The sequence below is a fragment of the Podarcis liolepis genome, assembly GCF_965112155.1.
Source record: "Podarcis liolepis genome assembly, chromosome: 3".
Classification (NCBI taxonomy): Eukaryota; Metazoa; Chordata; class Lepidosauria; order Squamata; family Lacertidae; genus Podarcis; species Podarcis liolepis.
In genome coordinates, this window is record NC_139557.1 from 21,772,775 (window position 1) to 21,796,676 (window position 23,902).

General features: G+C 42.1%; 1 protein-coding gene across 1 annotated transcript in view; it reads right to left on the reverse strand.

Annotated features, from left to right (window-relative positions):
* Positions 1 to 274: 274 nt before the first annotated feature.
* The window catches only part of APOB (apolipoprotein B), a 47,074-nt gene continuing 23,446 nt past the window's right edge, over positions 275 to 23,902 (reverse strand). Inside the window, exons 19-29 of the mRNA XM_083495377.1 lie at positions 23,246 to 23,428; positions 22,230 to 22,351; positions 21,032 to 21,242; positions 20,723 to 20,898; positions 19,755 to 19,942; positions 17,382 to 17,521; positions 15,892 to 16,265; positions 6,289 to 13,749; positions 5,332 to 5,434; positions 4,267 to 4,450; positions 275 to 3,186 (exon numbers count right to left, since the gene is read on the reverse strand). Of these exons, the coding sequence (XP_083351503.1) occupies positions 1,429 to 3,186; positions 4,267 to 4,450; positions 5,332 to 5,434; positions 6,289 to 13,749; positions 15,892 to 16,265; positions 17,382 to 17,521; positions 19,755 to 19,942; positions 20,723 to 20,898; positions 21,032 to 21,242; positions 22,230 to 22,351; positions 23,246 to 23,428 (10,900 nt within the window). The 3' untranslated portion in view covers positions 275 to 1,428. The remainder of the gene's footprint in view (positions 3,187 to 4,266; positions 4,451 to 5,331; positions 5,435 to 6,288; positions 13,750 to 15,891; positions 16,266 to 17,381; positions 17,522 to 19,754; positions 19,943 to 20,722; positions 20,899 to 21,031; positions 21,243 to 22,229; positions 22,352 to 23,245; positions 23,429 to 23,902) is intronic.

Consider the following 23,902-nt stretch of genomic DNA (forward strand, 5'->3'; position numbering starts at 1 on the left):
AAAATGGAGAAACCGTGATGGGATGGAGTTGATAGGGCTATTCTTGAAATTCTTTGGTTCCTCTGCCAAAGGTTTAGCTTCCAATAATGAGAATCGTTTTCCAAAGGTGGGAGTCATCTCTGACAGACTTAGAACACACTTGCAAAATCCCTTTGTAACGAACCCAAAAAGTGTCCCAGGAAAGGAGAATGAAAAGAATACGATTCAAAGAAAACGAAACAGAACAAACCTCCTTTCATAAATTAACAAGGTAAGGGGAAAAAAATACAGAAGCTAGCAGAGTGAACTGTTTAATTAAAGGATACATATACACAACTTTTCTACTGACATTGCAAAACAAGTTTGTTCTGAGAAAAACAAGAAGGGAATGGAAAAGGGTGAGAATCCTATTAGTCTGATCTCTGATATGTACAGTGTGTTCTAATGGCTAAATATAAAAGCAAATAAATTATTAGGCCCAAATATTTTGCTTTCAGAAATTTCAGAATTTTCAAACTCAGGAATATTCGCATGAGGCCTTCCTGCGGGGTTGTACTTTCAACAGCTGAGCAGCAAGAGAGTGCTCATTCTTGAAATACTGCCTCTAATGAACTTTGCCTATTTAAGTAGCACTGGCAGAGTAAAAACAGTGGGACACTAGCCTGCTTCAGAACAAGGAGCTGACAACCTCAGTTTAAGCTGAAGATTGCCTGAAACAATGGTGGGCCTTGGACTGAACCAAAAATAAAATATTCAACAATTAAAATAGGAATATAAAAATAGTGGTTGTACAAACCAGAAAATACTAACACGGTTGACGAGAAAAAGGGAAACTATGTTGACAAGTACAGTGCTTGACCCTTGACTGGTTAGAGGACTATTTAGGGCACGAAAGAAACTTAATGTTTAACTTTGTAGATAGATCGATTTTACTCACTGATGATGCCTTTGATTCGTTTTATGGAGAATGCACATTCCAACCCAACATGTACGCTTCTGCCTACTTTCCTCCTGTTACTTGCCTAATTAAAATTTATTTATAGTTCACATTCTTAAGCTGGGTTTTTAGGCTGACTTTTTCATCACATGCTACTTCTTATTCCATTGGGTCCTTATCTTCCATTGAAGCAATTTTCAAAACGTTTTGCTCAATGTGGGTTCTGGCCCTGTTCTCTCTGAAGCCTCTGTAAAGGCTTCCATTATAAAATACTGGATTATGACCTATGACCTAAAAGAAAACTGGTTTCAATGAAAGGACACTAAAATGTCACAAAGAATTAATTTATTGGCTTTTGAAAAGCATTAGACTAACCCACAAATTATTCCGTTTTCATTTACAAATGCCAAATTCAAACAAATAGCTTTCTGATGTTCCAAGAGCAATGATTGCCGCTGGCTTTAAATATGGCGTGATAAAAGTTTGCACTACCTTTCTTTCTCTTTGTCCGTTCAAGATTGCAAGCGCTTCTGTACATTTTCCTTGATCTGTTGCATGGTCAGTTGCCCAGCGCTGATCTGCTGATCAATGAAATATTGCAGATCCTCCCATTTCCTGGAGCTTTGTTCGACACCTTGCTGAATCAGTTCCCGCGTTATTTCCAGTTTCTTTCTCATATCTTCCTCACTGAGCTGGCTCATCTGATAAATGGTTGGCAAGTCAAATGGTTTTGGGATGTCTATCCTGAGCTCTCCTGGGCGGACAACGATATAGGGCCTCAGTGTGTCAGCTGTCGCTTGTTCAAACTGATCCAGAAGCTGTTGGAGATACCGGAGGAATGCAGTATAGTTTTCTATTGTCAGGTCTATCAGGGTCTTAGTGTTAGCGATAAGCCTTGCATAGGAATCAGACAGGTGCTCGTATGCCTCATATACCTTTGCCTTGACTTTTTGGTTTTGTTCTGCAGCACTCTTCTGAGCAGCTTCCGACCAATATAGAATCTTGTCATGAGCCGACTTGGAGAATTCCGTTTCATAGTTCTCCAAAAAATCTTTCACTTGATCTGTCAGGTGTGCAATCATGTCAGAAGCCCCACTGATCCATTTGGCATGCCACTCAATCACATCATTGATCAGACCCTTCAGCCAAGCCACCACCTTCTCTTCCACTTCGTAATATTTGACAGACCACCCAACAATGCTTGGGTCAAAATATTCCTCCCTCAAGGCTTTGATGCTTTGCAGCAAACGCTCTATCTCCACGGAACTAACCTGCAAAGTCTGCTGGATAAACTTTCCAACCTGCTGAGCGAAGTATCCTATATTGTTTGCTAACTCATTGAGTCCTTGACGGATCTTGGCCAAGAGTTGCCTTGCCTGGGCTTTTAAATGTTCATAGTTTTGGGCTTTCAAATTTGCGATCAGATCTTCTGCTGCTTTGAAAACTTGCTGAGTGACTTCCTTGAGCTCTCTTAGATATTGTGTGAAGTCAATCTTTTCAAGGGCAAGAAATAGGTTACTGACTCTATTTCTAACATGTGTTAGAAAGACCTTAATTTCATCAAGTATGTCACGAACTTTGAGGGTCTGGCCGGAAATTGGAATTTTAACCTCTAGTTCATTCGCATATGCATTCAGGTCATCAAAATATTCCTGCATTTTTGTGATGCAGAGCTCTGCGGTGTTTGCTAACTTCTCAGTGGCCATCACATAAAGTTCTTCACCAGTGTGCTCTCCGTCTACTCCTGGCACCTGGAATTTTGTTACCTTCAAGAATTCTATGGCAGAATCAATAAGACGCTTCACCCTTTTATGGTATTCTGTGATTATATTCATGGTGGCTTCAAAAAACTGGGCTCTGATTTGGTCATAGTCCATCTGGTTGGCTTGATCTGCAGCTTGGTGGTACATCTTCTTGGCTTTCTTCCTCAAGATTTCATATTCCCCAGTGACCTGGTTAGTTATGCCATGCAGCCCCTGTTCCAGTTCGTTGATAGTGCTTAAAGTAGCTCTGTAAGACATGTCAGCATTATGTTTCAGGTTGTCCTTCAGCTTCAAGGTGGCAGTGTTGATCTCAATACCCATATGCTCATGGTGGTACTTGTTAACACAGTTGTACAAAGCACCAGCTATTTTAGGAACCTTCTCTTTTAAGCCTTCAAGTAGGTCTATGGCAGCATCCTCTTTCCAGTTGGCTTTGACTTGAATCAGTTCAGGATTTCGGAATGATATCTCGCTTTTAAAGACATTGACGTCTTCCTGAGGGTTAGACTGCAAATGCAAAACACATTTTTAGGAAATGTCACTCACCCGCTACTTTGCCAAGAAAAGCCCAAGCCATGTCTTCTACTAATAGACTTATTTTGCACCAATGTTTATCATATCTGTGGTTATGGCTTGTGCCTGTTTGCCGTGCCTTTCCTAAATTATTATTTCCCCCCCAAAACATTTTATTAATTTTCCAAAGATTTTTAAAACACAAACACACACACAAACACACAAACATAAATCCTATTTAAATCTTGGTAACATTATTTAGTGACTTCCTCAAATCCCCTTGGTTGAATTTCGTTATATATCATTTTAACAGTTTTCCAAACTCAGTTTTCTCAGAAAATTTAACTTAGTCACTTGACATCTTTCATTCTTTCAGATTTGTCTTTAAACATCTTAAATTATTTCCTAACATACTTAAATCCTAAGCCTATCTAAATTATTAAATAATTTTAGTCAACCCAAGGACACTAAAATATGGGAAATAAAAAGTAAAATGAAACAAAAATTTGGCAGACTATGACCCGGTGCATAGATACAGCTTCTTTTTGCAGTAATCATTTATAATTTAAAAATCCAATGGCCAATTATCAGGGATGATGGGAGTTGTAGTCCAACAACTTGGGGGGTGGAGGGGCAACAGGTAGGAGAAGCCTGCATTCGGCCAACATCTACAAATAAGTTAAAAGTGGCTTTAGAAAAACACATCTTAGTCTTCCCCTCATGCTACTGCTAGAAGTCTGGCGACATATTCAAATTCGGAAAAACTCAGTTTACGCTGAGGAGGTGAAAGAAGGAAACAGAGCAACTATGCTGTGGCAAATGGAAAGACAGACCCCAAATGGAAAGACAGATCACTTTCTCACAGAGCAGCCTGCTCTTACCACACCTCTGTTCCTGGTGTGAACCAGTCCAAATCAGTTAACAGGGACCTCACAATACAGGACTGTCACAATAAAACTTGACTTCCCCCTCTTCTGCCTTCAAACCCATCTATCATAAAGATGGGCACTGTGCCAGTAATAAGTTCATGATCCTTTAAGCAAAAGCACACGGCCTAATTCTGGCCATGCTTACCAGAGTTCGGTAGAAAACCTCGCCCTTGAAAGTATCCGTATCCAGACTGATGAGAGAGCCAAGGGTTCCAGCTGAAGATGAAGATATTGAGGTAGCAACTCTTGCGGTCTGTTCATGGAAACGCACTTGAACATCAGTGAAGGTTGGGCTGGTGACATCCAGAGATATCGTGTAGTCAGTGGTTCTAAAGCAGGCAGAATCAATCAGAGAAAAGGTAATTATTAATTGTTATTAATTTAAAAATACAGTTGGTTTTAAATGAATGTCTATCTCAGAAGACTTAGAATGATAGAATTGTAGAGTTGGAAGGGAAGCTGAGGATCCCATCCAGGGCTTTTTAAAAAACAACTGGAGCTCAGCTCTGGCACCTCTCAGGTGGGTGCCATTGCCAAGGAAGAAGTTCATGGTGAGATCCAACACCTCTTTTCTAGAAAAATAGAACTGGAATCATCTAATCCAACTCCCTGCTATGCAGGAATATGCAGCTGTCCCATACAGGGATTGAACCTGCAACCTTGTCATGATCTGGGCCATGTTCTTACCAACTGAGCTATCCAGGCACTCATTTGTTTATTATAAATATTTGTCCCCTGCCCTTCATAAAAACTCAAATGCACAGTTAGAAGCACCATATTGGCTTTGCTGCTGGTGTGGTTGCCAACACCCCACTCTCCCTCCCAGCAAGCAGCAGGAGACCCAGCTGCCAGGAAACCAGTGAAGTGATTCTGCCCCACTTTGGAATAAAGTCTCATATCTGGTGACGGAATCCACAAAAAGACCTTGCGTGATAGGCAATTTTGTCAAACACAGAGTAAACCCACTGAATATGACTTAGTTGACTATCATGCAAGGTCTTCAAATCTCAAAGTAGAGCAGATGGCACCTTCAGACATGTTTCCTTGGATGTCATTCCCTCCCTTCTCCCATTTTGGGGGGAGAGAGGGTTGTTAGGAGCACACTAAGTGAAAGGACAACATTTAGCACACATTTTATAATGGCCATAGCTCATTGATTTGGGATTCCCTATAGAGTGTGCCATTTAGGTTGACGAAAACAAGTCCTTACCCATTTTCTAGTACAGTGAGACGCTCTTTATATTCTGCACTCAGGTCACGATGCACAAAATGGCTGTTTCCTTCGATGTTGTTACCTTTGTAGATCCACACACCTATGAAGAAAAGGTTCCACACAGGTGAAATTATAGCTAACGTAAATGGAGCCTGCATTGAAAGTCTAGGGCTGAGATAATGTGTACTCAACATCTCACTTTTCCATTAAATAATAAACTGCTGCACTGAATGCAGCAGTTTTTGTCATTGGTTTCTACATTTTACAAGATCTGCTGCAGCTATTATAGAGAGCTGGTCTACTGCACAGACTCATCTGTAAACTAGGGGCTCATCTATAGGTGTTGCTTAATAGGGATAGAAAGCTTCCAGTACCTCCATCTTTGTCCATATGAGGTGCTCCTCAAAATCATGGCATTCCCACACTTTTTCCTCTCCATGGAGGATCCTTTTTGGAGTATCTCCATACCAGAGATACTCCAAAAAGGAGAGGGCATAAGAAAATGTGTTTTGAGGAAGGGGAAAGTGCAAAAGGCAGTGACTCGGAGGAGAACAATGGATACTCCTGGTTCAAATGTCCCTCTATGAGTCAAAATCTTCCTCTAGCCTTAAACTACCTAGTTGACCTTTCATATTTGGTCCCTGGCCACCTCCAACAGCAACATGTGATTACATAATAATGTTAGTCTGCCTTATGGGACAGCTGAAAATATTACTGAAAATATTGGTGAAACTCTTTTAAAAATTGAAGTATAATTCCTATTACTTCAGATACTGCCTGAAGTATCAGATTCCTAGCACACTCTTTCATTTTCCTTCCACAATGGAGAGGATGGGTCACACTTCCCTTGCAAAGAACTTCCCTCAGGATCCAAGACACCTAAAACTTATATATATATATATATATATATATATATATATATATATATATATAAAATATAATATAATATCTTACCTTTTAGATCATAGGCCAGGAACGGCAGTGGTGAATATGCAGTAAAATCAATGGAATGGTTGAAAGAGTCTTTATGGTTCTTGAAATCTGTTTTCCAGGTAGTACTGTACAATGGTGAAGCAGCTTTGAAAGAAACACCTAAAGCTCCAAAAGTGGGGATGTAGATTCCAGCAGGGAAGGAGATTTTAATGGCTGGGATTTCAATCTGCTGTTCAGGAATAGTAATCGTAGGCAACTCAAAGTCAGCTATCTTCTTGGCTGCAGCGCTGAAGTCCACAAAGATTTTACCCAGAGAAAGGGTCTTTGGAAGAGTATATTCAGATACAGTTAATAGCTTCTCAGGTATAGTCACCTCAAAGTAGGGAATTTTATATTCTTTCAAGCTGGTCACTACATCGTACTGAGGAAACTGAATTTTTGGAAGTGATGGAAATCCAATGTGAAATGGCGTGGTGGTCAGTCTTTGGGGGATTTTGATATCGCGTAAGTTAATTTCAGGAATTGTGAATGTAAATCCATCCGTCAGCTGGTTGACATTTATGGGGATAAAGTACCCATCTTCATTTTTTGTGTATACAAAGGATGTTGACACATTTAAGTATTGCCTTTCTCCAGGACTAGTGGTGTCATCTAATTTCAAGATCTGCCATAAGCTCTTGTCATAAACTGGCAGCACAAGGCCTCTGAGGAAAGCTACATGACCTCCCAAAGAACTGGACAGGTCAAAATGAGCTTCTGTGTTGTCATTCGATAACTGCAAGTGATGTCCAAGGAAGAGGGAGAGGGTTTGGCCTTCGATCTTCCACTCAATCTTCTGATTCTCACTGTTGGTGGCAACGGAAAAGTCTTGATTAACTGAAGTCTCACCGAAGAAATTATTTGGTTGGCTAGCTTGTATCTGAAGATGCACGGACATACTTCCAGGCTCTACTTCTAAAGCCACTTTGCAGTTCTGATGTCCTTCAGTTCTGACAATTGGATAATATTTCAGATGATTTTCTCCATTGTGGTCCCATAATGCATAAAGACGACGAGTGGATGCTTCAATGGCAACATTTTCTTTTGTGTCAAACTTCCAAATTCCATCAATGTCAGAGCTGGTCTCAAATTTGACTGAGGAACGAGCACCTTTAGCATTTAGGTAGGCATCTGCTTCATGAACCAACTTTCCAGAAAATGGTTTTCTCTTGTGAAGCACTCCGTTGATGAAAGCATTGGTTGAAGTATCTACAGATATATAAGATACAATGCTTTCCAAGGTGGCCTTGTGGACAACTGCTCCTTCAGCAGTGGCACCACGAGTGTCAAGAGCGTAGTTTAGATTAATAGCTGAGGAAATGACTGGCTTTGATTTAGCATTTCCCTTAAGCTCCTGCCTAAAATTCATGTTCAAGCCTGGCATGCTGCTTTTTGCTGTGGTAATCACTGAAGCGTCTATATTTCTCCTGGTGAGACTGATGGTGCTGTCGTGGTTTCCCACTATGAATTTGTTGTTCAGGGATAATGCAGTCGCTAGCTTCAACCCTCTTTTCCTTGTGAGGCTGGTTGTTCCGTCCAATTTATATTGCAGGGCATCAATCACAGAAGTGGAGGATGAACTCAAGCGAGCAATGATATCAGATTGGTTAAAAAGGCCAGCATTTGTGTTCAGGGTAATCACACTAGATTTGAATGAAAATTCATAGGTAATATTTCCCATGGCTGGAATGTAGATTCTGTTTAAAGGCGAGTGTGCTCGATAGCTGGGAAGCTTAAGAGTCTGCAGACCTTGGGGAACATGAAGGACAGGTAACTCCAATGATGGAAGGACCAATGTATAGGATGGCACTGAAAACCCAACAAGTGGGACAGTGAAACTTGGAGTGCTCATTTCTTTAGGGATCACATAGCCAAAAGCTGGGAGCTCAGCAGTAAAAGGAGATACCTCAATGTTGACCACTGGAACAGTGTACCCTGGAATCCTGAATGTCTGTGGGACTTTGTTAACTGAAGTATCTATTTTGTACTTGTCAAACTTGGTCTTGGCTTGGTTATAGGACTCGGTCAGGAATGCTAAGGTGTTGTCTCTACCTTTCTCAAAGTGCCTGTTGAAGGTTGCAATGTACTGATTCAGGGCTTGATGTACTCCATCCAAAGGAATTTGAAACGAGTGCATATTTTTGTTCTTCTTGTACTGAGCTTTCAGGTTTAAATCAAATGATTGCTTTGTAGTCTTCAGTAAATTCTTCAGCCCTGAGTCCTCCCACAGAGAGTATCCTTGCACGTGGGGTGTCTTGATGCCCATGATAGATTGTTCAGGAAACGAGAGGGGATTTTTTAGAAACTCCAAGTTAGCATCACCATTCATGGACACAGAAGCTTCTATACTTTCTTCGTTGTTACCAGCAGACATGTTATGGACGTATCTGTATTGATTAAATCTGCCCTCAGCTGCCCAGCTAACTTGTTGAGTGGAGGGACTCAGTGCCAGTATATAATTATTCACAAGCTCAATTTTGCCGACTATTTTCATTGGGAAGCTAACTTTTACATTCATGTTATTATTTGTTGATGTACTCAGTTCAAAGGGCTGCACCAAGAAGTTCACATCATTATTTATAGTCCCAGATATGCGTCCGTTCAACTTAGCATTGTGTGTGCCCCTCAGTTCTGTTTTGAGCTCTGCAAGATTCCCTGTGCCTTGCACATTTAAGTCACTACGTCCCAGCTGTGGAGATTCTACTACAGATTGAACTTCAAGCCTTGCAGAACTTGGTAGATTATATTCATATGCCAGTCTTTGGTCGACTCTCAAGTACTTATCATTGATCTTGTTTTGTGCTACGAATGAAGCTACAGATCCCCCTAAACCGAAGCTGACACTTGATTCATGGGTTCCTTCACCAGAGTAATCAAAGGCTGTCCATTTCCAGTCTCCTCTGCCAATGGAAGTAGCTGATATGCGTCCTGCTTCTACTGCTGTTTTTATTTCATTACTTAATTCTGCTTGGCTGCTGAAATTTGGAATATATAGCCTGTGTCTGTAGGTTGTCCTGCTCTCTATGGAAATCTTCTTCTGGAGGCTGCCTGTTAATTGGTTGTACAGATCTATAGAGTTACGCTCAGTATGGAATTTTGCTGTAGTTTCTGCATTTCCCCGAACAGAAGTCCCCAAAAATGTTATTTCACCTGCATGAATAGCATCAATGTACATGTGGGAAAACTTCAGGTTGTCTCTTAGGATTAACTGCTGCATCTCGGGAGCTGAGAGACTTGTATCTGCAGTCATTTCAAAAGCAAGGCAGTTGATTTTGGAAGTTGCTACTGCTGAAATAGACCCCAAAAATTGTGGGCTGTGGGCAAAAGCTGTTGTGTTCTTAAAAGCACCATTAGTAGTCAACGTGAAGAAGGGAGAGGTTACTTTGAAAGCACCAGACAATGTTCCAAATGTAGGGACCATCACAGAGTGTGGAATGCGGGGCAGCTGGAATTCTGGAATTTGGATCTCTGGGAACTGGAATTCATTCAAATTTAGTTTTGGGATCAGTAATTCAGGTATTTGGAGTTCAGGGAAATTAATTTCTGGGAAAGAATAGTCAGAAAAATACATATCTTTCATCTTTATATCTTGGAAATACACATCAGCAGTTGGCAGCTGAAAGTCACTCGACATGATCTGGTCAATCGTCTTCACAATCTTCAGCTTGATGTCATTCAAATCAATTGTGTAAGATGGCACCTTGAATGTATTTAGAATGGTGAACTCAGGAGTAGTAAATCTGACTGGAATTCTGATTTCTTTCAATTTCTTGAGGTTTACCTGATAAGATGGGACACGCAGGTCAGTTAGTGGAATAAGGAAATCTGGAGTTTGAAAGGTGGCTTCCCGCAAGACCCGGAGACTGACTTCAAAAGCTGGTATGTTGATTATGCCTGCTCTGATCTCAGGAACTTTGAAACCAGTTTCAACAAAGTGGTTGAAACTGTCAGCCATAGTTTTTACATTGTATTGCTCAGCTAAAAGGGTAATCTTTTTTGAGGCAGTTTTCCATTGTTCATCTAGGAAGGTGATTATGGTGCTGTAGAGCTGGCTAACCTTCTCAAGGTATCCCCGGATTTCTAATGGGATATCCATTTGATAAATTCTCTCACGTGCATCTTCCAGGTACTCACAAGCTTTGCTTTTCAGTTCACTTAATGCTGTTGAGCTTAGGAGATCACGAAGCCAGTTAACGATGATGGCAAGTCTAGTGTCTTTTAGTTTCTGTATGTTCTGAGCAATCACAGCAGCGACATCTTTGATGTATTGTTTTGTAGCTTCCATTTTCTGAGGTAGCTCCAAGGCTTTGATTTCATCATTGATTTTCTGTGTTGTTTCCCGGATTTTATTGTTTGTTTCATCTACAAATTTGTTGTAATCAAATGACTTCAGCTTCTTGATAACAAAATCAAGAAAGTTGTTGACTTCATCCACCAGATTTGTGTAATCAAATGATTGGAGCTGCCTAACAGCATCATCAATGAATTTCAGTACTTGGCTGAAGAATGATTTTATGTCAATTTTTTTCAGAGACAGGGTTAATTTCTGGATTGTTTCTCCAATTTTCTGTTGGTTATACAACTCAACTATTTTGTCCATTAGAACTTTGACCTGCTGATCAACTCTATAGTTCACAATAAGTTCATGCATTTTTTTTTGAAGTATATTGATCTTCTCAGTCACTTCGTAGTCCTCCATATAATTTAGAAGAAGATCTTTAATTTGCTCCAGAATTTGATTAAGTTTTTGAATGGGAAAGGACACGTTCAGCTTCTCTATAAGTGTTCTAATATCAATCGCCTCCACTTGCTGCTTCAAACTCTCTGCAATGCGTTGGGCATCTATATTCTGTATCTGTTTCTTCAGTTGATCTAGTTTTTCTTGCAGTCGGGCTTTGATTTTGTACTCAGCATCCATATTATGAACCCAAGCAGCAGCACTGCTTCCTATCTGGTTAAAGTCATACTGAGAGATGACAGATTGCAGTTGATGAATAGTGTCAATCATTTTTTTACTGATTTCATATTGCCTGTCTATAACTTTCATTTTTTCAATAATCTGCTCAATAAGTTGCACAACAGCTGCCTTTAAGTCATAATTGCTCCTTATATACCTTTCAGCTTCAACCAGGAAAACCTGCAGTTTAGACAAAGCTGCCTGGAGATTAGTTTTGGCATTTTCCAAAGCAAGTTCAAGGTCATCCACACTTATACTGTAATCCTTTGCAAATGCATCCAATTTCTCTTTCAGGTTGTTCACTTTGCTTTCCAGATCGAATGTCTTCACATAGTTATTAACCTGCTGGGGGATTTTATCTAATGCTGCCCTATATTTTCTCACAACCTGATCTATATTTACACCCTTTAGGTTCTTCTGAATAGATTTGAGGACAGCTAGGATGGACTGCCTCATTTGCTCATAGTAAGCTGGTAGCTTTTCCAAGAAGGGCAGATTGATGACATGCATGTTCTCATTCTTATCATACTTCACGGAAAGAGCAAGACCAAACTCTTGAGTCTGGGCTACATTTTCCCTTAAATCCAAAACATCAATTAAATTGACTCTCCCCCGGTTTGTGAATGGTATAGTTATAGGAAAGTCCAGTACAGAAAGGTCTGCTAAGGTTTTTCCATCCAGCTCCACCCCAATAGTTTCTGCATCATTAAAAGCACTAAAATCTTGAGTGTACACATTATTGTTCAGCTGGCTCTTCATCTTCCATGTACTTCTTTGCTCAGATGGCGTAAAAAGAACAGTGGCCTTGTTCTCCAGTAATGTCTTGTATCTTTTCTCAGAATTGAAGTTGTGGCCAGTGGATCCCCGATAATCATGAGAAAGTGAGAAAGCAAGGGGTTCGACTTTTAGCAGGAATTTGCTGTACAGCTGTCCTGACTGCTCTCCCAAGATTGAGAGTCTTCCATCCCCATTTGTATGCATGTCAACAGTGACAGTAAATGGGGCTGCAACAGATCGTATTGCATTGGAAAAGGTTAGGGATTTTGAGTCACAGTTTGTGTTGATGACGACCGACGAAGAGAGACCTGCAACATCCAAGTTTACTCTGTGGGTGAGAGCTGCACCTCGAATACTCGCTACTGTGTCGGTCTTAACATGCGCCACCAGATCTGCATAGGTAAAGGTATAGGCATGCTTCACTTCATCGCCACCGTAGGCACCTTTCACATTGCCATCCAGATTAACCTTCAGGGGCTCAAGTTGTAACCGTGCGTGGTTGTTTAGATCAGCACTGCCAAATTTCAAGTCGTTGTTCACGTTGGCTGTGAGAGAATAGGGTTGCAGCTGGAAGTCCAAGTGGTGTTTGTGGGACTTGCCCGGACTGATGGTGTGGTCTAAATTGGAAGCGTAAGTCAAAGACAAGCCCACGATGTTCAGGTCATGAGTGTTTTCCAGCTTCATTCCTTTGTATGACCCGATCAAGCTGTTTGCAAACCTCAGTCCCCCCTTGTTCACTCTGAAGGTTAAGGTGTTCTTGCTGTCTGCATCCAAAATGCTGCCTTGATATACACTTGTAAGCACGATTTCTGTGGGAGCCACTCTTCCATCCAAATCAAATTTTGCATTGTGTTTCCCAAAGTGTCCTCCTGTGTTGATCTTCACGGAAGCCCCAGCGACACCAATCCGGGCATTCATTTCGTTCTCCAGTTTCAATGGATTAAACTGCAGGTTTGTTGTTGCAGTGCTTGCCAGGCCATCGAGGTTAACACCTAATGTAGACTTGTGCTCAGCTTTGAGTCTTTCACCTTTCCCAGACATGTGGCTAATCAGCTCGACACCTTGGCCGTTAACAGAGCTCGAAATCAGGGCATAGCATTGGTTTTCTGCGTAATTGGCCTGGTACTCGGAGCGAAGCGCAGCTCCCTTTCTGTCCACAGAGAAGTCAAACTTGTTGGCAACTGTAAAGCTTCTGTGGTTTCCAGCGGTCTCAGAGGAAAACTTCAGCTGGCTGTTTTCATACTTCAAGGAAGCCGTGTTAGTCAGAAAACCATTCTGTACATTCGAGATGGACTTGACTGTCCATGGGCCACCTGTAAACCTGGCAGTCATCTGGTTAGTAGCCTGAAGCAAGGAAGAGTCAAACTTCAGATTGGATTCTCCTGCCCAAACGAGTTGGTTCACATCAAAGGTGCTTGACAGTGTGCCTGTGGTTTTAGCAAAGGCTGAAGCGACATTCAGTTGTCCTTCCACGTTTATGTTTTGAAGAAGCAAGTTGTTACTCATTTCGGCATCTTCAGCATAAGACAGGGAAAACCGAGTACCCAGCGGGCTGGATGTTACCAGTGTGAGGGTCCTCCTGGCCACAGGAGTGGGTTCAAAATTGCCTGTTTCGCTAAATTTAAAATTTGAATTAAGGAGTTTGTGTTGCAGTGAACTTTCATAATTACAAGCCATGTTGTTCCCATCAAAACTTGCTTCTCCCTGACCTGGGGTGGAGAGAGAAGAGAAAAGTACAATCAACTTTTTTAACAACAACAACAACAACAACAACAACAACTAAATAACTTGAGCTACTGTGCCTTGCTGGAATATACTGCACACCCTTCTATATTCATAGGTCCTGCAAGCCAAATTCAAGAAATATACACTACTGCATGTCTACCTAGAAGTTAAGTTCCACTTTGATGGAACTTACTTGGAAAGGTGTGTTGGGTTGACTTGACTGGAACTTAAAGCCCACCATAGTTAAAAGCAAACATTTGGATTTTAGCCTGCAATCCTATGAAGACTTACATTAAAAGTAAGGTTTATTGAGCTCAGTTGGGTATAGCTTACTTCTGTACTGACATGTTTTGGATTATTCCATTGAAGCCTTTAAGACACAGATTATATGTGGGGTTTGTCAATTTAGCAACCAGACTGTCATTCAGTTTGCATTTAAGGTTTAACTAGGTTGTGGCTGTAGACACCACCAATGGAAGCAACTGTAGAATTTACTGATGGAAGTAACTGTACAATTTACTTTCTCACCAGTGGTTTGTTTGGGTCTTTTTTTTCTTGGTTTGGTTTTTAGATAATGGAAGCTGATGATATAGAAATGCTTGTGCCTTTCAAATGGAGTCTCTTTTGCACTTTCATGAAAAGATATTAATGTAAAGGAAGGGGAAAGGCCACAACATCATACAGACTTAAAGTATGGTACAATGGATAATGGGCTGGACTTGAATTCTGGATACCTGGGTCCAGCTTTCCCCTTTCTTACTGGCTGCATTTGGACATACTACTAAAACAGATTTTAGCTTTACAGGAATGTGCCTTAGACTTGCAAACCCTCCCTTCCCCTCCTGTGGGAAGTACCTAAGGGTACTGAAAGCTTTTGTTTTCATTTTACCTAATTACACTTTATGTTGTATGCAAACTGATTGGTTTAGGAAAATAAACCAAGTTCAAACTGTGGTTTCGTATCACAGCTTGTGGCCTTAAACCAGTGTTTCCCAAACTTGTGTCTCCAGTTCTTTTTGAACTACAACTCCCACCATCCCTAGCTAGCAACACCAGTGGTCAGGGATGATGGGAATTGTAGTAAAAAAACAAACAGCTGGAGATCCAAGTTTGGGATTACTGCCTTAAACCATAGTTCTAGGTAAAGCTAAAGGGACCCCTGACCATTAGGTCCTGTCGTGACCAACTCTGGGGTTGCGGCACTCATCTCACTTTATTGGCCAAGGGAGCTGGCGTACAGCTTCCGGGTCATGTGGCCAGCATGACTAAGCCGCTTCTGACGAAACCAGAGCAGCGCACGGAAACGCCATTTACCTTCCCGCCGCAGCGGTACCTACTTATCTACTTGCACTTTGAGGTGCTTTCGAACTGCTAGGTTGGCAGGAGCAGGGACCGAGCAACGGGAGCTCACCCCTTCGCGGGGATTTGAACCGCCGACCTTCTGATTGGCAAGCCCTAAGCTCAGTGGTTTAACCCACAGCGCCACTCGCGTCCCTAAACCATAGTTCTAGGTTTGTACATAATAAATCACAGTCAGTTGAAAACAGAAGCAAAAGTTTCTGATCTTTTTGCAGCTGGACAGAAGCTCCTGAGACCGAAACTCATCTATGGAATATTAAGCTGTGGTTTAGTATCAGAACTCAGCCATTAAGTAGCCTCAGTTCCCCAGCTGAATAACAGTGACCCGTTTCTCTCAACATTGTTCTAAAGGCAAACACAAAGAAGACTGCGGACAACATTGCAAAACAAAACTGCTATGTGACTATTGCATAGGATTTTTTCTTCATAGTGTTGCATGTTTAGTATAACACATTAGGTAGATTAATGCACATGGGAGAATATGATCAGGCTGCCATAATTCCTTGCATGAACTGTCACAATATTGAGTAAGTCCCTGGTATCATATATTCACAAGGAGCCTTGTGAGCTTGAGCTTTATCAAAGTCAAGAGGAGGCTTGGCCAAATATGAGTTATTAATTTTATCATATTAACTCTTGATGCACAGAGAAATGAGCCTGTGACATATTTCTAGTAAAAAGTATTGAACCGACAAGAAAACACAACACACGATTAATTACGTAATATGCTCATAATCTCCACCACCACCTCCGGAAGAGATTCTTACCTTGTACATTATATGAAAGTAGTTCCAGAACAGAGTCAGCTCTCACAAAGTAGTTTGTTCTTAGGCTGTAGACATCCTTTGTGGTGTTCGCCAAGGAGTAGGAACCTGACCAGTTGTAGTAATTGCTGTACATATTGGAAGAGATCTCGAAAGTGCCCAGCAAAGGCACCCGAAGCGTGTATGACTCTGGGATGGTGAAACGAGGAAGCCTGTACTCTTGAGAAGCCATGTTTCCTCCTATTGACTGCATTGCCATTTGAGACATTTCCAGAATCTTAGGCACTCTCATGTCGTAGGATGACCTGCCACCAAACGGCAGCGGAATGGTAATGACAGTACTCTCTTTGTTCCAAATGTATTTGATCTGGCCATCACTGCAATAAAAAGTTACCCATAATTAAGATCCCACAAAGTCCACAAAATAACAAATGTTTGCACTTTGCCTAGGAAGCTGCCCTATTCTAGGTTGGATTTTTTTCTTCATCCACCCCTGTATCCCCTGTATTTTTATCCTGTAAACTGTCCTGAAATCTTCGGATGAAAGGTGGTACATAAATTTAACCAGAAGCTTTTTTTACTAGGAATTTTAGGTGCAGAGATATCAAAGAAGCAGAAACGATTATTCATGGATGCAGCGACAGCAGCACGGATACCAGTGGCCTGGTACTGGAAAGGAGATAAAGTCCCAACCACAGATGAATGGCTGATGAAGATGATGGACTACGCTGAAATGGCGAAAATGACCGGGAAAATCAGAAAGCAGGGAGAGAGGAGCTTTAATAAGGAATGGGAGAAACTGACAAATTACCTAAGAGAACACTGTAAAGAATCTGAAAACTTTGGCGGGGTTTGAGTAATGCTTGTAATGTACTATAGACTTCGGTAAAAATGGATTATTTTAAGAAAAACAGAAAATATATGATGCAGTTGAAAAATATTGAAAATGGAAACCATGGAAGGATGGAGGGAAGTCAAAGGGTTTGGGGGATCCTAAATGTTAATGATTATGTTTAATGTTTGAATTCAAATATGTAGTGTAAAAGTGAATTTTTATAAAATAAAATAAATAAATAATTTAGCCAATACTCTCTGGGATCTCTGTCAGAGAGTCTTTCCTATAATGTGCTATCTGGGATCATTGTAACTGGAGATGCTAGGGCTTGAACCTGAGATAAAAAGCATGTTATCTGCCCTGAGATATCGTCCCTTCCCAAATTCCAGACTGCACTCCCCTTCTATACTCCCCTTATACTAAATGTGCTAATTTTAGCAGAAAGCTGACAAGAGCGATCAAAGCGCAAGACAATGGGTGACCACCGTTGCAATATTTTTTCTAGAAACATGGTTCTGATTCAGGCATTTGTCGTAAACGGCATCTTACCCCAGTGTACCTTGTGGAGGAACAATTTGCCCTTAGTAATGAGGCTCGGCTTCAAGGCCACAAAGGGTCCTTGTCAGCACCAAATAAGACATGTCATCTTTCGCTTTACCTTTTCAAGAAAAGCTCCTCTGGGATGGCAAAAAGTTCCATGTTCTGAAAATTGAGCTCCTGGAGTCCGCTTAATTTATCCTGTAGATTTTTCGCATAAGGAACGTTCCTGGATGCCTGCTGTAACCAGGTATTGGTTGCCTGCAAGATCAGAGTGAAATATCAAGCTACAAAGAGCCTTGTGATCAGAAAAGTTGAAATGAGCAAATAATAATAATAATAATAATAATAATAATAATAATAATAATAATAATAAAATTTATTTATACCCCGCCCTCCCCAGCAAGTAAAATTACAGTAAAAACATAAGGGGGGGGACCAATTTAAAATACAGGCTAAAATGCAATTTAAAATACAGCCTCATTTTAAAAGTAGCCCATAGATCAAAACCATAAGGGGAGGGAAACATAAGGGTCAGACTGAGTCCAAACCAAAGGCCAGGCAGAACAGCTCTGTCTTGCAGGCCCTGCGGAAAGATGTCAAGTCCCGCAGGGCCCTAGTCTCTTGTGACAGAGCGTTCCACCAAGTCGGGGCCAGTACTGAAAAGGCCCTAGGCCCTAGTTGAGACCAATCTAACCACCTTGCAACCCGGGACCTCCAAAACGTTGTCATTTGTGGACCTTAAGGTCCTCCCAGAGGTATACCAGGAGAGGCAGTCCCGTAGGTACCCTAACCCACCCTAATCCACCTGCCTAGTACCCCTAGTACTGAAACACAATGCAAGCAGTCACATTCTAGCCCATGGGTCAGCAAACTAAGGCCTGGGGGCCAGATCCAGCCCAGTTGCCTTCTGGATCTGACCCGTGGACGGTCTGGGAATCACTGCATGGATCAGCGTTGATCTGATGGTTTGGGCTGTACCAGCGCACACACGTTCGGCGGCGCATCCTCCCTCCCTCCCTCCTCCTGGCTTCTCCTCGCCCTGCCTAGAGCCAAGAGGAAGAGGGCTGGGCTTTGTTGGTGCCAGCAGCAGCAGCAGCAGCAGCAGCAGCAGCAGCAGCACCTTTCGTGCACCACTCATCGTCCCGCTACTGCCAGCCCCTGCTGCTTGCAAGACACGGGTAAGCAGCCACTGGGGCTCATCCAGTCCTGTGGAGAAGGCAGGGAGAGTCAGGGGGTGGCTTATCTGAGTGGAATGTGTCTTTTTATTTAAAATGCCTCTCTGGGTTATTTGTGGGGCCTGCCCGGTGCTCTTGCATAGAATGCTGTGTCCTTTTATTTAAAATACATCTCTGGGTAATTTGTGGGGATTTGTTCATTTTCCCCCTTCAAAATATAGTCCGGCCCCCCACAAGGTCTGAGGGACAGTGGACCGGCCCCCTGCTGAAAAAGTTTGCCCACCCCTGTTCTAGCCCCACATCTTGGTGGTGTTAGAGCTGCTGCAGTAGTAGCATCACACACACCCCCCAAACATACAGGCAAACACACACACACAAACCCCGATTTACACGAGGGCTACGTTCTGAGGCACCGCACGCATCAATGAAATTGCACTTATTTGAAACACCATTGGGAAAGCCTTCAGGCATCCCATTCCACCCCGCCCCATTCCGTCCCTTTTGGTGATGTTTTTGTGACTTTGGGTGTCGCTTCCAGGTTTGGCATGACGTGCATGTGCATGGCCGCACACATATTGAACACGTGTAAATGGGGGCTTGCCTGTACTGCCTTACATCATGGGAGAACCCTTGAAGCACATGCGAAGGGCTTGTATTGCTGTTCTCCTCACACCAGTGCCTCAAAAAATTGAGATGCCCTTGGCATGGGGAAGAGCTGTGGCATGTTCTCCCTGACTTTCCGTAACCCAGAGGCACAGTAGAGAGCTGTGCTGCAGAGACTCCCACTATACTAGAGTTACATGCCCCTGCATCTTTGCTACGGTTGCCAGAGAACTCTGACAAAATCTCAGTAGTTTGCTGGTCCATCTGTGGTCAAGAATGGAAATCGGTCAAGCCAATATGACTGGCACTTGTTCATATCGTTGTTGTTTTTTTAAGTTCTCAAATGATTCCTAATTGATGCCTCTTTTTACATTGTTCTGACATTTCCTTTACACTGAAATGAACTTATGTTGCATAAATAACTTACGTAAAAATACCAGACAGTGAAACAAATAATGTAGTATTGGGTGGAAACCAAACTGCAGCAGAACAGAAACAGCACTGATTGAATGCAGGTTGGAACAGAACTTGATGCCTTCTTGCTTTCCGAGCATTTGAAATTACTGGATCTTTTTTCTTACCTGGTCTTTGCTTCTCCCAAACCAATTAATCATGTGCTCATAGGTAGTTCTCACTGGAATCACCTACATCTCTTATCAGCATGATTCAGAGCCACATGAAAAGTATGTTCTATGACAAATAACTCCACTTACTACTATAAAGTTTGAAAAAATATGCCGGACTGTCATATCTGTATTGGCTACTCGGTGGTCCAAGAGATCGTTGGCATGCTTCTGCAAAGTCTTTGAATAATCTGCAAAGTCTACGGGTAGCATGGCTGACATTTTCTTCAGGGCTGCACTCTGGCCTGATTTCCACTGCACTTCGATCTTCTCATTATCTAAGGCAGAATGACAAATGTCACCTTATTATTTCCCCTGGAATCCAGTTTGCAAAGTCGGAAAAAACCAACACCAAAACCCTCCACTGACATGTGGTAGAGGGACTTGTAGGGAACCCAAACCATAAAGACCCAAACTGCCTTATAGTGAGACTGGTCATTGGTCCATCTAATTCAACATGGTCCACATTGGCAGGAGGCAACTGCCCAGGGTCCCATATAGACGTGTTTCTAAGCCCTAGTTGGATATGCAAGGAAGTGGTGCTTTTTGCTTGGAAAGCAACTGTGCTACCTCTGAGCAAAGCCATTTTATGGCATACAGGATGTGCAATTCAGGCCTGCATAGTGTGGGCTCTTCCAAAGAGAAATCACATAGATGGCTATGCAATTGTGTAGCCTTGTTGATTCAGGGCTGGCTCAAATCATTTTGCTGCCCGAGGCAACAGACAAGATGGCCCTTTCTCCCAAGGCACATACAGAGGCCAGCTGGACTGGTAGTTGAATCTTACTCTTGTAAAAGGACAATGTCTTTCATTGCACCTGATGGCAGCAGGCTTGTGTAGTGGGTACAGGGCAGGCCACATGTCACTTGTACCTCTGGCTACTTCCCCTTCCCCTCAACATCTGCCGCCTGAGGCAGCTGTCTCACTCTGCATAAGGCTGGCCCTGTGTGGGTGGATACTGAAGGGTCCCAAGGTTTGGAGTGTGATAAGTGGAATTCTGATCCTTCACCACATATTGGTGGCAGAGAAGGTGTTTTGCATTGACACATGATCCTACCGTATCCCAAGACAATTCTCTCCGAAATTGAGGAGCCGTGACTTGTTGCTGAACTGTCAATCTGGAATGTCAGCCCATTCTGCGACTGTGTCAGTAATACATCTGTTTTTGCTTGTGTCCTCAGGCGAGGAATGGAGATGGAAGCTTCCACTGCTGACTCTGTCCCAGCGCTGTATCTGGAAAAACACACAACGAAAAGACTCCTGGATTAGCAAAAATCTACCCTTAGAAATTCCAGAGGGGCAGAAGTCTAACTATCTCCGACTAACACTACAATATCTGCAAAAATGAGAAAAGCTTGTGGCTTACCCTATGCGTCCCGTAAGAGTAACTTCAGGAATTTTCTTGTTGTTGATGTCTAAGATAAAGCTGTAAGCGGTCCTCTCCTGAGTGGAATAGTCAGTAAATCTGAAGTTGGTACCCAAATCAACACTGAAACTGGGAACCTGGAGGTCACTGGTAAAAATCTTTTTGCCTCGATTGTACCTGAAGATCAGTGTGGCTTCACATTGTTTTGCACCTGAAACAAGCAGCGACAACAAATAGTTTGCAAACAGAATTAACAAAGATTGCTATGTACGTTTCTGAGCACAATTCGAAGTGTCGGTGCTGACCTTTAAAGCCCTAAACGGCCTCGGTCCTGTATACCTGAAGGAGTGTTTCCACCCCCATCATCCAGCCTGGACACTGAGGTCCAGCTCTGAGGGCCTTCTGGCGGTTCCCTCGCTGCGAGAAGTGAGGTTACAGAGAACCAGGCAGAGGGCCTTCTCGGTAGTGGCGCCTGCCCTGTGGAACGCCCTCCCAGCAGATGTCAAGGCAATAAACAACTATTTTACTTTTAAAAGACAACTGAAGGCAGCCCTGTTTAGGGAAGTTTTTAATGTCTGATGCTGTATTGTTTTTAATATTCAGTTGGAAGCCGCCCAGAGTGGCTGGGGTAACCCAGCCAGATGGGCAGGGTATAAATTATAATTTATTGTTGTTGTTGTTGTTGTTGTTCTTATTATTATTATTATTAGTAGTAGTAGTAAAGCAGTTGTGATAACTGAAAATATTAGGCCTCCCAAAACAACTAAGCAACTGAGTGGTTCTCTGGATTGTGGTTCTTAATTATAAAACAACCCTTACCTTCTAACCAATCTCTGGGCTAAATCACTCATGAATGTACAACACTCGGTCTCTCTATCCTAGATGACTGACAGCTGACACAAACTTTAAAGCCCTGAACATGGCTTATATCAAAGTTCTATCTGAGGTGTTAAATCTACCATCACTTGGAGAGATACACCCTAGAAAGAGCCGTCTAGCTCAAGTTCACCTTGTTTCAAATGTATTCATTTCATCAAAACAGATGAAGATTCATCTCCTGATCTTTCAAGGTGATTTATTGGCATGGGAGCTAGGACAGAGATTTTTTATTTTATTTTATTTTGACAGTGAAGAGACGTGGACGCTTTTGCAAATCTTTGCAACTTTTACATGCATCACTAATTGCACAGCCTCTTACCTGCGGCTTGAGCCATTAATTTCAAGGTGTCAACCAAGTCCTCCTCCTCTTTGTTTACTTCATAATTAGCACTTGCTATATATTCCTTTACTTCCCCTGTTGGCTGCAGTTCAATTTCATACCTAATGATGTCAAAATGGAAATATCATCTGTCATTGTAAATAAAGAAAAACAATCATAGTTCACTAGAGGAAAGCACTTCACTAATTAGGTATTGGGGCCAAATAGTTCAGCTCTAAGAGTTTTGTTTTGTTTTGTTTCCCCCCCAAAAAATTAAGATGTATTTGACACTGACATCAACTCAACACAAAAAAACACCATGGAATCACCTCCTCACATGCAAACTCCTTAGCATTGGCTCTGGCCATGTTACAAAAATATCCTAGGAGCCAGCAAAATAGTAGCCATATAAGCATAGAAACTAGTTCAGGCTTCCTCAAACTTGGCCCTCCAGATGTTTTGAGACTACAATTCCCATCATCCCTGACCACTGGTCCTGCTAGCTAGGGATCATGGGAATTGTAGGCCAAAGACATCTGGAGGGCCGAGTTTGAGGAAACCTGGACTAGTTAGTTGCATATATATATTATACTTTCCTCTGGAAAAAAAAAATCAGAAGTAAAGAAGATGGCGCGCGCGCGCGCACACACACACACACACACCTATAAACATAGCTGTAGTCGGGACACTGTATTCTAAAAATTCATCATGCAAATATAAGATATAGAGTTGGACAAGGAACTTAATATGCTAAGAATATCCATTTTCTTTCTTTCTGGCCCTCTGGAAGGTAAAGAGGAACCTCAATGTGTGTGTGTGTGTGTGTGTGTGTGTGTGTGTGTGTGTGTGTGTGTTTCCATGACTCCTGGAAGCAGAATAAACGATGTGAAAGAAACAGATACATGAATATTTGCATGCTTTATACAGTCACAGAATCTGACTTGGTGCAGGATCCGGCTGAGACCGAGGCAGCAGAGAAGGCATATGTGGTGCATTTGTACAGAGAACCAACTTACCTGGTTTCCCCAGTGAGTGGATAGTAAGGTGCTGTCTCTGTTGAGCTGGCATTGGAGTATTCAACTCGGGTACAGTAACTAAGACCAGCAAAGAAAGATGCGCAAGTTGTCCGGGACTCTCTGTTCTCAATCAGAGGAGGAATCACTTCTGTTCGGGTTGGGGTGACCAAGGTCAAGACGTTGCTTCAAAAGAAAATGGAATGTTTATTTCATGGTCTAGGATTAGGCAGTGGGTGTAAAGAAGAGCCTGTGAATATTGCTCATTTGGATTTAACCAGAAATCTGTAGCAATGCACCTGATAAGCAAATTATTCTTATTACCAGTATTTACAGGGGGGGGATAACTTTCATAGTGCAAACTTGTATGTGTCTATGCAGAGGAAAGAGATTTCGGTAGGGCTTACTCCCACCTTAAGTAGGCATAGGATTGCAGGCTTATTATGGGATCTCAAAGCACCTTCTCATCTCATCCCTAAACTGCAAACTGCCCCAACTATTTAGCTTTAGCACCAGAGAAATTTAAAACTACTAGAAATGTTCATTACACAGCAGATACCCTAATATTTAAACTGATTCACATAATGCATTTCACCTTGGAATACTCCCATGCAGAGAAAGATAATGTCTGAACCAGTGGATCATGCTTACAGCCAGGAG